This window comes from Sus scrofa, chromosome 13 (assembly GCF_000003025.6).
Source record: "Sus scrofa isolate TJ Tabasco breed Duroc chromosome 13, Sscrofa11.1, whole genome shotgun sequence".
Taxonomy (NCBI): domain Eukaryota; kingdom Metazoa; phylum Chordata; class Mammalia; order Artiodactyla; family Suidae; genus Sus; species Sus scrofa.
In genome coordinates this window covers 199,990,595-200,002,998 of record NC_010455.5, presented here as the reverse complement: position 1 = coordinate 200,002,998, position 12,404 = coordinate 199,990,595, and the positions used below count along the sequence as shown (strand labels likewise).

Below are 12,404 nucleotides of genomic sequence, written 5' to 3'. Positions count from 1 at the left end.
GCCGTGAGCTGTGGTGTAGGTCGCAGACGTGGCTCGGATCCCACATTGCTGTGGCTCTGCCTTAGGCTGGTGGCTACAGCTCCGATTCAACCCCTAGCCTGGGAACCTCCATATGCCGCGGGAGCGGCCCAAGAAATGGCAAAAAGACAAAAAAAAAAAAAAAGAATGAAGCTGTACCCTTACCTTATACCACAAATAGAAATTATCTTAAAATGGATCAAAGACCTAAACACAAGAGCTGAAACTATAAAACTCTTAGGAGAAAACAGGGGAAACATTTCATAACGTTGGATTTGGCAATGACTTCTTGAATTTGAACACCAAAAGCAGAGGAAACAAAAGAAAAAATAAACTGAACTGTACCAAAATTTCAAACTCCTATTCATCAAAGGACAAAATCTAGAGAGTGAAAAGGCAACCTAGAATGGGGGGGGGAAACTACAAATAAAGTATCTGATAAAGGGTTAATATGCAGATGGAGCTTCTGCTGTGGCACGGTGGGTTAAGGATCTGACACTGTCTCTGCAGCACAGGTTAAATCCCCAACCCAGCAGAGGAGGTTAAAGATCTAGCGTTGTCACAGCTGTGACATAGTTTTCAGTTCCTGCTTGGAATCAATCCCTGACCTGGGAACTTACATATGTTGTGGGTGCATCCAAAAAAAGGGGGGCGGTTTAATATGCAGAATATATAAAGAACTACAGCTCAAATAAAACTACAACCATAATAAAATAACGAACAAAAAAGACCCAGACAAGTTATTTCTCCAAAGATGCTCAACATCTCTAATCACTGGGGAAATGAAAAGCAAAACTATGATACCACCTCACACTCAATGGAATGGCTATTATTAAAAACAAAAACAAAAAACACAACAACAAAACCAAAAATAATAGTGCTGGGTAGGCTGTGGGGAAATTGCAACTCCTGTGCACCCTTTGAAGGAATAGAAAATGGTGCAGCCACTGTGGGAAACGATATGGAGGGTCTTCAAAAAGTTAAATATGGCAGTAATATAATGTCCTCATAATGTCCATGAAGATTTGGGTTTGATCCCTGGTCTTACTCAAGTGGGTTAAGGATCTGGCTTTGCTGCAAGTTGATGCACAGGTCACAGATGCAGCTTAGAGCCGGTGTTGCTATGGCTGTGGTGTAGGCCTACAACTGCAGCTCCAATTCGACCCTTAGCCTGGGAACTTCCATATGCTGTAGGTGTGGCCATTAAAAGAAAAAAAAAAGTTAAATATAGAATTACCATTATGGTCCAGCAAATCTACTTCTGGGTATACACTGAACAGAACTGCAAGCAAGGTCTCTATTTTTAAGTGAAGTAAAATTGATTTACAATGTTGTGATAGTTTCAGGTGTACAGCAAAGTGATTCCCCTAAACATATATCTTTTCGAATTATTTCCAATATAGGTTATTACAAGATATTGAATATAGTTCCCTATGCTATATACACTAGATCCCTGAAGAGATTTGCACACCCATGTTCACATTATTCTTAAGAGCCAAAAGTGGAAGCAACACAAATGTCCACTGATGAATGAATGGATCAAGAAAATGTGGTATATTCACAAGGTGGAAGACTATGCTGAGTGAAATAAGCCAATCACGAAACGACAAAAAAATGTATGATTCCACTTATATGGTGACGTACCTAGAGGAGCCAAATTCACAGAAGGTAAAATGGTGGCTGCTAGGAACTGAGGGAACAGGGAACAGCGAGTTGGGTTTTTTCCCCCCAGGCTAGGGGTCAAACTGGAGCTGTAGCTGTAGGCCTACACCACAGTCACAGCAACACCAGATCCAAGCCACGTCTGTGACCTAAACCACAGCTCAAGGCAATGCCGGATCCTTAACCCACTGAGTGAGGCCAGGGATCTAACTTGAGTCCTCATGGATACTAGCTGGGTGTGTAACCCACTGAGCCACAACAGGAACTCCCAGCAAGTTATTTTTTAATAGGTATGAGAGCTTTAGTTTTGCAGGATGAAGAGCTCTGGAGATCAGGTGCACAAAAATGTGAAATGTACTTAACACTTAAAAACGGTTAAGATGGTAAATTTAATGCTGTGTGTAGTTTACCACAATGGTAAACAAATTAAACAATGTGATGTCTGGGACCAAACTGAACAAAGTGATACCCCAATCCCTCTGCTGAGCTTCCAGAAGAGCTAGCAGCCAGGATTACATATCCACGGCAGGAGACTAGATGTAGAATCCCCCTTGGGAAAATTGAATTACTTCTAAAACTTCTATTTGGTTCTTTTACAATTGTGCCAAGCCATTCTGGATAGCTTTTTTAATCCCTTCACTTAAAAAAATATTATTTAAAAGTTATTTTAATTATATTTAATTTGTGGTCTAACACTTCCAATCTTTAGGGTAAAGAGATACTGACGTAGAGTGCACCAACAAAATAGCTGGCTCTTCCTACCTGATCATCCAACACTGAAGCCCACAAAAGGACTAGCTCCACTCAGGATGAACATCTTTCGACCAGCTTTTAGTGTCTCACTGGGAAATATAGGCAGAAGGCTAACCATCTCTAGACATACGAAAATGTAAAATAACAATGCAGTAAAAAGAACATAAAGAAAATAGAGGCAATGCAGTATGCAAAAGAAAAGTTCGAAAATACTATGATTAATATGCCCAGTGATAAGTACATGTATTTTGTTGAGGGAAATTTCAAAAAGACATTCAGAGAGTAAGAGTGTTCATAACAATTAAATATATGTAAGCGAAAGGCAGGAGGAAATCTCCCAGAAAGGAAAGGAAAGCAACGAGAAGGAAAACACAAAAGAGAAAAGAAAAATAGAAGGAAAATTATTGTTAAATAAATGAGAAAATCTTTCAAATACTAAGGACTTTAGTTTCCAGCCTAAGTATCAGTACAATGCATTGGGTTCTATTAAACAATACAGCATGGCTTTCAAGTTCTGGAAAAAAAAAAATCATTTCTAATCTAGAATTACAAGCCCAGCCAAATCATGCGTAAAGAAAGAGCAAGAGTAGTATAAATATATTTCAAGAAAAGACATAAAAATTTTCTTCCCATGTACTGTGTCTCAGGAAGCTACACTCGTTACTTTAATTTTTAAAACAACCTTTTCAGGTGGTAAGATTATTATTTCCATCCTTCAGGTCACACATTCAGTTATCGGTCAGGATTTGAACCCTGCCAGATGGGATCCAGAACCCATGCTCTCAGTCACGGCTGCTGTTGCCTGCCAAAGGAGTAAACTCCAAAAGAGGAATATGTGGTGGGATGGAGACATGATGAAAAGGGGAAGGAAATTTCCAGAAAAGTGATAAAGGGAAGTCCAAAATTTACAACAGAGCCAACAAAACTGACAAAATATTGAGTGTGTTTAACACATCTGGAAAAGATTTTCCAGTTCTCTGTAAGTTTGGAGGCAAAAGTGAGCAGTACACAGAAAAACTAAGCAAACAAAATGCAAATCAATTATTAATTTAGGAGAAAACAAAAAGCTACATAGCAAGTAAAATCTAATCACAGTTATGGTCAGTTCATTTGTGAATAACATAAGAGTGCTAAATCATACAGTAATTCAATCAAAAAAGCATTTAAGAATGGAGGAAGTGAGAGTGTGTGTCTCACTAGCAGGATTTCTGATAAACAATGAAATAGTATCAGCATTTTACTTAGAAACATGGAGGCAAAAAGTATTTTTATCACTGCATTTCATTCAAGGATCTACAGACCCTCTAATGATTTTTTAAAAATTTGTATACCTTTTGTGTCTATACAAATGTAAAGACTCATTAATCCCAACATCGTCTCCTAATGCAAGCATTTCAAAGCTATAGCAAAGGAATGAGCATGCCTTTATTCCAATGAAACTTTATTTATGGGAACTGAAATGTCTACTCCACATAATTTTTCATGTTATGAAATATTGTTCTTTTGATTTTCCCCCCAACCATTTAAGGATCGTGTGCCATACAAAAACAGGTGGCAGGCTGGATTTGGCCCATAAACTAGTTTGCCAACCTCTGTCCTAAAGCAAAAGACCAGTGGAAGTACAGCCCAGAAGCTGCAGATGGGAGATTTCCACCAAAGAGGTTCCAAACAGCCAATATCATCCACAAAAGAAAGATTTAGCACAAGAACAGCTGCTGCACCCAGAAAGCCAGCTAACAATTCCAGTCTCTCAAGACTGTTTGGACCCTTATCTTTACGCCCCTCATTTTCTCAATCTTGAAGAGACAGAGACAACAACTTGGGAGAAGCCGGGGAATGGAGAAGAGAATCCAAGAGCAAGAAATAGCAAGAAAAAAAAAAGTTTACTCCATTTCCTCATCCCAGTTTTCTGGGCCAGAATTTGGCCCAATTTGAGAAGAAGGTACAGGCTTTAAACTGAGTAAGAGCTCTTAAAGTAGTTAGGGTTAGTTATGACAGTACCTGAAGCCAACTGGAAAGCATTAAAATCTGCTCAGATTCACCCAGGTGAATTAGCAAACAGTGTTTCAAGCCAGTGGTAGGAAAAAAATTAAGTGGCTCTCTATATTCCACCTGCTAAATATTACCTCATTCAATAAACCCGTTAGGTAACCAAAGAGACTTTATTCCAAATATGTAAAGTGCGCTCAGGAATCAATAAAAATTTCCCTTAAAGGAAAATAGAAAAATGTGCAAAGACTATGAATAGAGAAACTTTCAACTCCACAAACAGTCAAGTAAATATAAAGTAAACCCAGATACATTTCACACTCAGCAGGAAAGATGTTCCGGTCTGATGATACCAGGTCTAGGCAGTAATCTGACTAAATGAATGAAACTCAAAGGGGAAAAAAACGCCACTTCTGAAGCAAAGGTATTACAATGTGAATGAAATACTTAATGAGACGGGAGCTGCCATTCCTCGGCCAGGGCCAACATCCTCAAGGGAAGAGGTACTTTTTTTGCATAACAACGCCAACTTTTAAAGTATAACCAGGCAGGAAGGCCACGCCTACATTTTAGGCTTTTTAATTCAGACTGAGTGACTGCTCCCTCGGATTTAAGATTCCTAGATATTAAACGGGCTGAAGGATTTCCAAGAACCCGAGGCGCTCCGGAACCAACACGACCCGCAGACTAGAGGGGAAACGGGAGAGCTGGTGGTGACCTAGCGATTTGGGCTGGAGGGCTTGACGGGTCGGAAGCGGCTGGAATTTAAACGAATCACGAAGGCTAGCGGCAGTTCGCTCCCCCGGACCCACCGCCGGGAGGTCAAGCCCGCCGGGCATTTCTGGCCACAGACTGCCCCCCGCTCGCCCTCCGGGACGCCCCGCGGGCCCGCAGGCCGGGAAGGGTCCGGGGACCCGCGGTCTGAGGGGCGTGCGGGTTGGCCGCCGAGGCCGCGCCCTCAGACAACAGCTGCGGGCCAGCCAAGAGGGAGCCAGGAGGAGGGGCTGCGGGCCCGGCCCGCCCCGAAGCCGCGGAAGCAAAAGAGAAACCTAACGCCCAAGAAACGAAACTCAGCCCGTCCCGCGTAGCCCGGCCGGGCCCTGCCCGCCACGGAGCCGCTCCGCCGTCGGGAGCGAGATGGCCGCCGCCTCCCCAGGTCCGGCCACGGCCCCAGCCGCCGCGCCCGGCCGACAAGTCGCCACCGCCCACTGCCGGCCCCCCCCCGCTTGCCCGCCTGCCCGCCCTCCTGGGACACGGCCCGCTCCACCCCTCGCGGCTGCTCACCGCACTGAGGCGGATCCCGCTGGGTGACTGCGCCGCCATCTTAAGCGAGCTACAAAGCCAGGACCGGCCTCGGCCGCAATCCGACTGGGAGACCGCGGCGGACTACTATGGATCTCGAGTCCCCGCCCACTTCCGGGGCGGGTCGCGCGGGCGGTCCCGCCCACCCACTTCCGCCTCCCGGCGCGGGGGAGTTGGGAATGTAGAGGAGGTAAATTCCTCCAGGGGTTCAGGGAGAGAGAGAGAGACTCGCTGGGGAGCTGGTTCTAGCTCAGCGGCCCTGCGAGATAGGGCGCATGCGTGAGGCGCCTCAGGCAGGAACAAGTGACTGTATTAAGTGGACCTGGAGGCTTTGTCAAGCGGTAATCAGTATGGAGGCTGCAAAAGAACAAAGAGCTTTTTGGGGCGGGGGGGGTGTCTTGGGAATTGTAATTGGGGATACACGGGTTCCAGCAAAATAGAAGGGTGTTGAGGGGAGAGAAAGGCTTATAAATGCAAAACCCACAAGGTTGTTAAAGTTGTCTTGCAGAAATTATGATTGACTCTGATACACAAAGGAAATATTTGTTCCTAAGGGATAGACTGTCACAGGTTATTTAGGGTAAGGGCCTGATAAGTACCTTGAATTTCTGAAACGTTGAGCAGATGTTCCGGATACCTTTCCTAGAAGATAAGTGGTCAAAAGATCAGCTTATGTGTGGGCAGAGACTTACATAAGTCACACTTCCTCAACGGCTTCTGGCTCCGTTTTAGAGAGTTCTTAGCAATACCAACTCCTTTGGGTTTTCCTTTAGCTGCTTGAGGATCCCAGGTTTGAAGTCTTGTGCTAGAGACCCAAAAAAATGCACTCCGTTGACCTGGCTGGCCGTGAATTACACTGAAAAAAAGCAATTGAAACCTTATTGATGAAATGAAGACTGCGTCTTTTGGGTTTACTGTGAAATTATCATCCTTCATCCTTATAAAAAGAATCCTTTCTCCTATGAGATTTATCAAGTCCTTTTGCTTGGGCGCATTTATTCCCTGCCCACGTTTTCCTGGACATTGGACTAAGTTAGCAGGATATAAAAATGAATTGGTCAAGGCTGTCAAACACTGCAGTTTGAGAATTTAAGTTATTTATTTATGTATTTATTTTTGTCTTTTTGCCATTTCTAGGGCCGCACCTGCGACATATGGAGTTTCCCTGGCTAGGGATCAAATCGGAGCTGTAGCCGCCGGCCTACAGCAGAGCCACAGCAACGTGTGGGATCAGAGCCCCAGCTGTGAGCTACACCACAGCTCACCACCCCCCATCCTTAACCAACTGAGTGAGGCCAGGGATCAAACCCCCAACCTCATGGTTCCTAATCGGATTGGTTAACCACTGAGCCATGATGGGAACTCCTAAGTTTTTTTTTTTTTAATATCCATTGAATTTTTATAATTGTCAAAGTAATACATTTTCTTTGTAAAAACTGAAATAGTACAGAAATATAAAACACAAAATTTACCTCAATCTCTTCAACAGAGCATATAAACAATTTGGTGTACATGACTCCAGATTTACTATATGCTAATTGTTATTTACTATAGGGGACTGGACCTTATGCACTCATGTGCAACTTGCACTATTGTTTTGTTTCGTTTTCTTTTTTGGACACCCCGCAGCACATGGAGTTCCCAGGCCAGGGATCAGATCTGAACCACAGTTGCAACCTATGCTGAAGCTGTAGCAACATCAGATCCTTTAACCCACCATGCCCGGCTGGGAATTGAACATGCATCCTGGTGCTGCAAAGACACCCATCTATCCCTTGTGCCACAGTGGGAACTTCAGCAACTTGCCTTTTTATCTAATTATTTCTTTTGTCTTTTTGTTGTTGTTGTTGTTGTTGTTATTGTTGCTATTTCTTGGGCCGCTCCCGCGGCATATGGAGGTTCCCAGGCTAGGGGTCTAATCAGAGCTGTAGCCACTGGCCTACGCCAGAGCCACAGCAACGTGGGATCCGAGCCGCGTCTGCAACCTACACCACAGCTCACGGCAACGCCGGATCGTTAACCCACTGAGCAAGGGCAGGGACCGAACCCGCAACCTCATGGTTCCTAGTCGGATTCGTTAACCACTGCGCCACGACGGGAACTCCTTATCTAATTATTTCAATTTGAAGTTTGTAAATACCCAAATATTTTTGAATGAATGATGAGAAAAATGTTAAGCAACAACCACCTGTGTTCTGTTGTCATTCTTTCCACTGATCATTGGGTTGTCGACTGAAAGAAAACACGCAACCTAAAAGTTGAAAATTATGTTTTATTTGTTAGACTTACTGAAGACTTGAGCCTGGGATACAGCCTCACGGATATTTCTGAAGGCCTGTTCTGAAGAGATAAGGGAGGAGCCAGGATATATGGGAGGTTTTGGCCCAAACCCAAGTAGTCAGAACATCAAAAGAGTACTGTTAATTAAAGAAAACCAGACATCTCATGTTAATAAATTTAGTGCTTTTCTCATGTGGGAAGAGGCAAGAGTCTGGACTTACTGAAATCACTCCTTTGATTATGCACCTTAACTATCTAGGGCTGGTTTCCTGTATTTCTCCATCCTGAACCCCCTCAGTGTGCACAATTTGCTATAGTGGCTGATGGCTTAATGTCTGTAAAATTCTTTGTTTACTGATATGGCAGGCAACACCCTGTCCACAGGGTAAATGACGCAATATGCATCACCTAAGAGTGTTATTGATACCATTTGCAGTGCTCTGACCTGGGTTCTCATTTTCCTCCAGAAATATTTCTCATTTAATATTGTTTTGTGAGAGGCTCTTTCATCAACTATTTTTTTTTAATTTTATTTTCTTTTATTTGCTTTTTTTAGGGCCACACCCATGGCATTTGGAGGTTCCCAGGCCAGGGGTCTAAGCAGAGGCATGTAACCACCATGCCACAGCCACAGCAATGCCAGATCTGACCTTCATCTGCCACCTACACCACAGCACACCACATCCCCAGATCTTTAACCCACTGAGCGAGGCCGGAGATTGAACCTGTATCCTTGTGGATGCTAGTCAGATGTTAACTGCTTAGCCATGACAGGAACTCCTATGTCTTTTTATTTTTATTTATTTACTTAGTCTTTTTTTTTTTTTTTTCTTTTGTCTTTTTGCTATTTCTTGGGCCGCTCCCAAGGCTTATTGAGGTTCCCAGGCTAGGGGTCTAATCGGATCTGTAGCCACGGGCCTACACCAGAGCCACAGCAACTCGGGATCCGAGCTGCGTCTGCGGCCTACACCACAGCTCATGGCGACGCCAGATCGTCACTGAGCAAGGGCAGGGATCGAACCGGCAACCTCACAGTTCCTAGTCGGATTTGTTAACCACTGCACCACGACGGGAACTCCTATTTACTTAGTCTTTTCTTAGGGCCACCCCTGTGGCATACGGAAATTGCCAGGCTAGAATTCAAATCCAAATCAGAGCTTCAGGTGCCCTCACACCTACAGCTACAGCCCCAGCAACACCAGATCCGAGCCAAGTCTGTGAGATACACCGCAGCACACAGCTACTGCCGGATCCTCAACCCACTGATCGTGGGCCAGGTATGGAACCCAAATCCTTATGGATTCTACTCAGGTTTGTTACCCTTTAGCCACAACAGGAACTCTTATTTCTTTTTAATTAAAAAGAATTGGGGACGGGGTGGGGAGTTCCTGTGGTGGCTCAGCAGAAACAAATTGACTAGCATCCAGGTTCAATCCCTGGCCTCCCTCAGTGGGTTAAGGTTCCAGCATCCAGTGTAGTTCGCAGGCTCAGCTTCAACCTGGCATTGCTGTGGCTGTGGTGTGGCCGGCAGCTGTAGCTCCGATCTGACCCCAAGCCTGGGAACCTCCATATGCCAAGGGTATGGCCCTAAAAAGACAAAAAAAAAAAAAAAATGGTGGGGGGTGGGTAGTTCCCACTGTGACTCTGCAGTTAAGAACTGAATGTAGTCTCTGTGAGGATGTGGGTTGGATCCCCGGCCTCACTTAGTGGGTTGAAGATCTGGCATTGCTTCCAACTTCGAGGGTCACAGCCGTGGCTCAAATCCGATGTTGTGGCTGTGGCATAGGCTGGCAGCTGCAGCTCCAATTCAGCCTCTAGCCTGGGGTATGTCACAGGTGCAGCCATAAAAAGAAAAAAACAACAACTTTTTTTGACCATGCCCAGGGCAAGTGGAAGTTCCTGGGCCAGGGATCAACACTGAGCCATAGCAGTGACAAAACCAAGTCCTTCACCACTAGGCCACCAGAGAACTCCCTCATCAACTGTTTGTTGAGAGCCTACTTTGTGTCTGTCACAGTAAGGGCTCTAAGAATGCAGTGATGTGCAAAATTGAGATTTCTACTCTTGTGGGATTTACAATCTCTTGGGTGTTTATTAAATAAGATGTGGCCCATTAGTGAGTTGTGAAATCAGTTTGGTGAGTCTCAACTAGCACTTTGTAGGAAAAGAAAAAAGAGAGAGCATAGAATTGATTTATTTATTTTGGCCACACACGCAGCACGTGAAGGTTCCCAGGCAAGGGATTGAGCTCATGCCACAGCAATGCAAGTGCCAGATGCTTAACCCTGGGCCACCAGGGGACTCCAGAATTTTAATTTAATAGTAGAGTGCAGGGAGTTCCCATCGTGGCTCAGTGGTAACAAATTTGACTAGGATCTGAGGACATGGGTTTGATCCCTGGCCTTGCCGAGTGGGTTGCCATGATCTGTGGTGTAGGTCACAGATGTGGCTTGGATCCCACATTGCTGTGGCTGTGGTGTAGGCTGGGATGTAGCTCCACTTTGACTCCTAGTCTGGGAACTTAAACATGCCGTGAGTGAGGTCCTAAAAAGCAAAAACCAAAACCAAAAAAAAAAAAAAAAAAAAAAAAAGACAAGAAAAGAAATTAGTGTAGTAAAATGTCTGTCTGGGCCTAAATCCATCTTGTTCATTTTTGTTTTTTAATAGCCACACTGGGGGCATATGGAAGTTCCCAGACCAGGGACTGAATCTGAGCTGGAGCTGCAGCAACACTGGATCTTTTAACCCACTGCACCAGGCTGGCGATTCAACCCATGCCTCTGCAGTTGCTGCAGTCAGATTCTTAACCCACTGTGCCCCAGCAGGAACTCCCAACTTCTTAATTTATTAACTGTATGATGTTCAGCAATACTGACTTTGAGATGAGATTAGACTTGAAGGTGCCAAGATGCTGGTTTTGAAAATGGAGAAGGGCCATGAACCAAAGGATACAGGGAATGAAGCTCCAGAAGCTGGAAAAGGCAAAGAAACTCCACTCTAGATGAGCCTCTGCCAACACTTTGGTTTCAGCTCATTTCAGACCTCTCGCCTCCAAAACTGGAAGAGAATACATTTCTGCAGTTTTAAGATACTCAACTATGGTGATTTGTTAGATCAGCAACAGGAATAGACAGTAGTCTGTTCATGTACAAGAAAATACTTACCTAAACATGTAAATTCTTGCCTCCTTATCCCCAATGTTTTTTTTTTAACAGAATCGAGAAAAGTATGGAGTTCTACATTCTCAAGGCTTTACTCACATGGAAGAGAGATGAGGACAACATGTACAGGCTAAACTTAGACCAGGTTCATAGAAAAGGGCGCTTTTTCAGGAAAGTAAATTTTCTGCCACACCCCTCTGATGCTTACTTATGTCAGACAAACTCAAGCTGACAAGCTTGAGTTCCCCAATGGCGCAGCGGGTTAGGGATCCAGTAATGTCACTATTGTGCTCTGGTTACTGCTGTGGGGCAGGTTCAGTCCCTGGCCCAGGAAATTCTACATGCCTTGGGCAAGGTTCCCCCCCGCCCCAGAAAAAGTCAAAGCTAAGCTTGATATATATATATATATTTTTTTTGTCTTTTGTCTTTTGTTGTTGTTGTTGTTGCTATTTCTTGGGCCGCTCCTGCAGCATATGGAGGTTCCCAGGCTAGGGGTCGAATTGGAGGTGTAGCCACTGGCCTACGCCAGAACCACAGCAACTCGGGATCCGAGCCATGTCTGCAACCTACACCACAGCTCACGGCAACGCTGGATCATTAACCCACTGAGCAAGGGCAGGGACCGAACCCGCAACCTCATGGTTCCTAGTCGGATTCGTTAACCACTGCGCCACGACGGGAACTCCTTGATATGTTTTTTTAAGGTAAAAACTCTTCTTTGGGGAATGCTGTGTACTGAATGTTTACCTCCCCCCCAAATTCATGTTGACATTCCCACCCCTCAATATGATGATGCTAACTGGAGGTGGGGCCTTTGGGGTGATTAGGTCAAGAGGGTGAATCCCTCATGAATGGGCTCTCTTATAAAAGAGACCCTACAGGAGTCCCCACTGTGGTGCAAAGGGATTGGCAGTGCCTCTGCAGTGCCAGGACTCAGGTTTGATCCCCGGCCCAGCACAGTGGGTTAAAGAATCCAGCATTGCTACAGATGCTGCATAGGTTGCAGCTGTGGCTCAGATCTGAACCCTGGCCCTGGTATGCCATATGAGACCCTACAGGGATCCCTCAACCCTTCTGCTACCTGAGGACACAGCAGGAAGAACCAGGAAGGGCTCTGATCTTGGACTTCCCAATTACAGAACAGCCAGATATAAATATTTGTTGTTTAAGCCACCCAATCTATGGTATTTTTATTCTATCAGCCTGAACTAAGGCAAAAGAAATTTTAAAACTCCATAC

General features: G+C 44.7%; 1 protein-coding gene across 3 annotated transcripts in view; it reads right to left on the bottom strand.

Moving 5' to 3' along the window:
* Positions 1-6,055, bottom strand: part of MORC3 (MORC family CW-type zinc finger 3) — a 42,468-nt gene extending 36,413 nt beyond the window's left edge. The window contains exon 1 of one of the 3 annotated variants that reach the window (XM_003132764.4): positions 5,707-6,055. In XM_003132764.4, the coding sequence (XP_003132812.1) occupies positions 5,707-5,745 (39 nt within the window). In that variant the 5' untranslated portion in view covers positions 5,746-6,055. Of the gene's footprint in view, positions 1-2,442; positions 5,581-5,706 lie in introns of those variants that run through there. The other 2 variants (XM_021070964.1, XM_021070963.1) reach the window with 2 other exon arrangements.